Below are 5,693 nucleotides of genomic sequence, written 5' to 3'. Positions count from 1 at the left end.
AAATTCAAACTTTGGAAAAATGAAACATAAAATGTAAAAAATAAATAATAAGTAGAGTAACGGCTCAACACGAGGGGCAGACATATCGCTTGTGCAGCTGATGTGGCTGCACAGGGGCCCATAAGTGGAGGGGGGACCCCGCAGTGCGGCTAACACTGAGGGAAATCTGGTCTGTTTATGCAGCCTCAAGGCTCCGGGGGGGCCCTTGCCAGATTGCCCTCATGTGCAGCGGGCAAGGAGCGATCCATCCTCTGTTCCTGCCCGCACTTCCTATCTGACAGAGCAGTGTGGCTGGAAGATGTCAGCATTCAGCGCGCTTCTATGTCAGATAGAAATCTGCCAGCGAGAAAGATGCTTCAGGGAACATGCAAAGAGGTGAGTGGTGCTCTTTGTGTGTGTGTGTCTGTCTGTCTGCGTTGGAAAAAAGAATGGACCTACCTGTGGCAAAACATTTTTGTATGCCTGATCATAACACCATGGATATGAAGTTACTGGTATTGATAAGTAACTTTACATCCCAGAGAGAGAGAAGAGTCTGGGAGTTCAAGCTCATGATGACCTTTGACACTTTCAATGCTGGAATGAATGTGTCGCATGGATTTATGTCTTTTTACATCAATTAAGGAATTTGCTCCTAAAACCTTGTGGGGGCATCACAACACATTAGGAGACCCCAATCAGAGGACAATAAAACATCCAGACTCTTTATCTATAAACTGGTCCAATATTTATGTTTCTCCCTCTCCAACAATGATAGTTCTGCTTGGCGTCACTTGTCTTATCTATTGCATTTTTTCTGTGCTGTGTTGTGTATAAATACATGATTCTTCAGATTTTGTATCAGTCAATGCCTGATGAAGAGACCTGAGTAGTCTCGAAAGCTTGCAATGTGTTACCATCTTTTCAGTTAGCCATTAAAAGGTATCAACCACTGAGGACTCTCAATTATGAATATTTTTCTGTCTGCGTTGGAACATGCAGATGGGTGAGTGTTGCTGTGTGTATGTATGTGTGTGTTCTGTGGCTGCGGTGAATGTGTGGAGAGGTGTGTGTGTCTGTGTGTGTTGGGGTGATGGAGAGGGCAATGACGGGGGTGGTGGTGGAGAAAGCAATAATAGAGATGGTGGAAAGGGCAATAATTGGGGTGGTGTAATGGACAATTGTGGCGCCCCTGAGGGTTCAGTCGCCACAGAGGTACTGCACCTCCTCCTGAGGTGTGGCACCCCACTATCCAGGTAAGGTGGAGACACCTGACCACACTTCAACACCTGCACCCCACACCACAAAGTAGTGTAGCATAGCACCCCTTGGTGGCTCCCTGCTTGGAACACGAAACGTGCTTGGAGGTGGGTGGAGTTTAGTTCACATAAAAGATCGGGAAGAGTTGAGTCAGTCAGTCAGTTTTGCATTCAGTCAGTGAGTGAGGATGTAGAAGGACAGAGAGTGAGGAAGAGAAGATCCCCGGGAGAGGAATGGAAGAAGGAAGTGCTGCAGCAGGCCACAGTGATCTGGGTCTGCTAGCACAGGAAAGAGACAGAGAAAGGAAGCTTGATTCTACATTGGAAAGAAGGATTAGAACGGAATGTAAGGAGAATAGGAGGACTAAGGATCAGGGTTGGAAGAGAGAACCATTCCCAAGTTCTAAGCGCAAGGCCGGGGTCCGGTCCCCGAGGTTGTATGGATACTAATGGTCCTGCAGCAGATATCGGAGGAATAGAAGTAGTGACCACTTTATTCCCACACAAGACTTGGGGGCACAACAGCAACGATAGTGAGCCGGGACTAGGTAGCAAGGAGTCCCCGAAGCAGGCTACAGCTGTCTGCCGTACAAGTAGAGTTCATAGGAACATCTGACAGGAGGAACTCCAATGTAACTCAGTACTGTGAGTACTTCACTCAAAGGTGCTATAAGAGGAGACGTTCAGAAAAGGCACATATGTTGGTGGAGTGTTGGAAGGGTGTACTTAATCTTGCCTGGAAGTTGGCTGAGCTCCTGACCAGGAGGACACAGCACCGAGGTGGGACCCTGTGTTGTGAGTTCATTTTCTGGTCTACCAGTTGTGAGTTCTCCTTCCAGGCTCCCTCTGGTGGTAACAGGAGGTAGTGAGGCTGATTTAATCAGTGGAGATCTGCCACCTGATAAGGAGGATGACGATTGGACCTCAGGAATCTCAGACTGGATTTAAGACAGCCGAAGCCCTATTCTGGTGCTGGTGATTCCTTCTGGCTTGTCAAGTCTTGGTCCTCAGCTCTGTTCCAGTCAGCTCAAGCTAAGTTTTTCTGCTAATGTTCACACTTGATTTTGTTGGTCTATTCTGTTTTTTGTGAGGTCAGCCAGCCCTGGCTGGGGCTGTGCTGAATTTCCACTCTTACTTATCTGTATTTGCCAATTTGCTTTTTGTCCCTTATTAGATTGGCCTCTTTTTGCGCTGCCTCAGAATATTTCAGAGTGCTGATATAGTGGGAGAAGTCTAGTGACTTCAGGGTTAATTTTGTTATCAGAAGTGTTGGACATTATTTTTGTAGGGTTTTTTGGCAGAATGCAGACAGTGTCTTTCCTTTCCTATCCTTTCTAGTTTGTTTGGGCCCCATCGTTTGCTCAGCCTATTTTCCTGCCTATGTTTGTGTTTTCATCTTGTTTCACTGTCAATACATGTGTGGGGGCTGTCTATTCCTTTGGGGTCTGCTCTGGGGCAGTTAGTTTTCCCCTTTTTTTGCTTTAGGCTTATTTAGTCCTCCGGCCATGACAAGGCGTCTAGGTTCATCGTAGGCACGCTCCACGGCTGCTGCTAGTTGTGTGGTTAGGATCAGGGAACTGCAATCTGCATAGTTACCATCCTCTCTGGTTTTTCTGGGGCTTAGCTTGTTTAGGTTTTTTTCTCCACGGTGACCCATTCATAACAGAATCACCAGCCATACCGCAGATTCTAAGGTACTCAAAAGCAGGGAAAAGTTGTTAAAAAAGAAGAAAAAAAAGGGTCAGAATTTTTTTTATGTATTTTTTCCTCTTTTTTTTTCTGGGGCCAAAGGAGGATTTTTTTTTTCCTAATGGAGATTAAGCAATTGTCTGATCATGTGGAACAACTTGCTTCTGAAGTGCAGGGAATTTCCACCTACCTCATTCAGTCACATGCTGCTGAACCTAAGATCCCTACTCCTGATGTGTTTTCTGGGGATCGGTCTAAATTTCTGAATTTTAAGAATAATTGTAAATTATTTCTTGCCTTGACGCCTAACTCATCGGGGAGCTCTGTACAGCAGGTTAAAATTGTCATCTCCTTTCTGCGCAGCGATCTCCAGGATTGGGCTTTTACTCTGACACCTGATAATCCTATTCTGACTAATGTGGATATGGATGCATTTTTTCAAGCGTTGGGGTTGTTGTATGATGAACCTAATGCTGTTGAATGTTGATCAAGCTGAGAGAACCCTGTTGGCATTAAACCAGGGTCAGGATTCTGCAGAGTTATACTGTCAAAAATTCAGAAAGTGGGTGGTCCTTACTACATGGAATGATAGTGCATTGGCAGCTCTCTTTCGGAAGGGTTTATCAGAGACCATAAATGATGTTATGGTGGGATTTCCTGATCCCTCTGGTCTGGATGATTCTATGTCATTGGCCATTCAATTTGATCGGTGTTTGCGTGAATGTAAAACTACAGTACATGGGAGGCGCTGACACCTTTTGAACAAACGTCTGAACCTATGCAATGTGATAGGGTTTTGTCTAGGGCGCAACGTCAGGAGTTTAGAAGGCGTAATAAGGCTGGTTTCACATTTGCGCTTTTGTGCGCAGCGCATCGTGCGCACCAGTGCGCATGCGCACTGCGCACCTATATTTAACATGATGTGCGCATGGTCTTGCGCATACTTGCGCTTTTGTGCGCATGCGTTTTTTTGTCTTTCGCGCCAGGCGCGTCAGACGCAACATGTTGCATTTTTGGTTCCGCCCTGTCTCGTCAAAAAAACGCATGTGCACGCTTGCGCACGAAATGCGCAAAAACACCACATTGGAGCCTATGGGAGCGCATACGTGCGCATGGTCTTGCGCACGCTTGCGATTTTATGCACATGCGTTTTTAAGATAAACACGACTGAAATGTGGTCTAGACAGTAAAAAAAAAAAATTAAACCAAGGTGATAAAATGGTGTGGGCACTGGGATTCCACAATACTTTAAGGATTGCTCACGAGTGGACACACAGCACAAGCTGCACCAATGTAAGTATGAAAAACCTAATGTCTGGCTGAAATTTCAATACATTTCTATGTACTTATGTCTCTTTTTTTTTTTATTGCAGCATGTCTTCATCTGGTGAGGAATATGTCCCAGGGACAGGGCAAGAGGCAGAAGAAGTGAGTACCATGCTTCCGTATGGATTGGAAAAAATAAACACATGTGGTTAATTTTTTTGGTTTAATTTTCAGACCTCATCCTCCATCACGCCACCACCACCGGAGGAACGGCAGGAGCAGCAAGGCCAAGTGCGGGCGGGAAGACGTGATGTAAGTACAGACGGACTGTTTTTTTTTTTTTACTTATTTTCTAGGCTGGTTTATTTTTTTATTTTTTTTTTTGGTATTTTTTAAAGTTTTTTTTTTAAATTTTCATGGTTGTTTTTTTCGATGTTTGTTGCTTTTTTTTGCATTTATTTTCATTTAAAACAAAAAATTTTCATGGCTTGTGTATCAATATCTAAAGCTCAAAGTGAGTATGTGTGTATGTGTATATATGTGTGTGTGTGTGTGTATGTTTGTTTGTTTGGGTATATGGGCACGGGACTATGGGATGGCGGATATGTATGATGGTATATGGGCACGGGACTATGGGATGGAGGATATATATGATGGGTATATGGGCATGGGACTATGGGATGGAGGATATGTATGATGGTATATGGGCACGGGACTATGGGATGGAGGATATGTATGACGGGTATATGGGCACAGGACTATGGGATGGCGAATATGTATGATGGGTATATGGGCACAGGACTATGGGATGGCGAATATGTATGATGGGTATATGGGCACAGGACTATGGGATGGCGAATATGTATGATGGGTATATGGGCACAGGACTATGGGATGGAGGATATGTATGATGGTATATGGGCACGGGACTATGGGATGGAGGATAATTATAATTTTCTATAACTAACCACAGTTAGTTACTATGCCCGGGCAGCGCCGGGCTCTTCAGCTAGTTTTCGAGATTTTTTATTTTAAAATCTTTCAAAGATTAATGTTTGTCTTTCTTTTCTAGGCTCCACAGCGGGAGGAGGACCTCGCCCTGGACAACGACGAGCTCATCCGTCTAGTCCAGGAGCGAGTCCCGTTGTGGGACACCCGTCACCAACTGCACTCGGACAACGTGGTGATCCGGCGGCTCTGGAACGAGGTGGCCGCATCGCTGATGGATGGCTGGGACAACGCCTCTCCCCGGGTCCGCAAGGATTTTCGTAAGTATTTAAATGCAGTGTGATGCAGCAGTGATCTTGGCCGGGATCACCCAACTGTGTGTGATGCTATTAACTCCATGGAGTTTCTATCATCACACACAGTTGGATGATCACAGCCTCCAGTGCATAGTCTTACTTTTTTTCTTTTTTTTTTTTTCCACCACAGTGAACAAAGTCAGAACCCGTTGGCGCTCGATGAAGGACCGCTTCAACAGGGATATCCGTCAGGAGA

General features: G+C 45.2%; 1 protein-coding gene across 1 annotated transcript in view; it reads left to right on the top strand.

Moving 5' to 3' along the window:
• The first annotated feature begins 4,737 nt into the window (after nucleotides 1-4,737).
• Nucleotides 4,738-5,693, top strand: part of LOC141084412 (uncharacterized) — a 33,806-nt gene continuing 32,850 nt past the window's right edge. The window contains exons 1-2 of the mRNA XM_073569138.1: nucleotides 4,738-5,461; nucleotides 5,628-5,693. The exon at nucleotides 5,628-5,693 is cut by the window's right edge and continues 94 nt beyond it. Of these exons, the coding sequence (XP_073425239.1) occupies nucleotides 5,416-5,461; nucleotides 5,628-5,693 (112 nt within the window). The 5' untranslated portion in view covers nucleotides 4,738-5,415. The remainder of the gene's footprint in view (nucleotides 5,462-5,627) is intronic.

This window comes from Dendrobates tinctorius, unplaced genomic scaffold (genome assembly GCF_039654945.1).
Source record: "Dendrobates tinctorius isolate UK_male_01 unplaced genomic scaffold, ASM3965494v1 ptg000022l, whole genome shotgun sequence".
NCBI classification, from domain to species: domain Eukaryota; kingdom Metazoa; phylum Chordata; class Amphibia; order Anura; family Dendrobatidae; genus Dendrobates; species Dendrobates tinctorius.
This window is presented reverse-complemented; position numbering and strand designations above follow the sequence as displayed.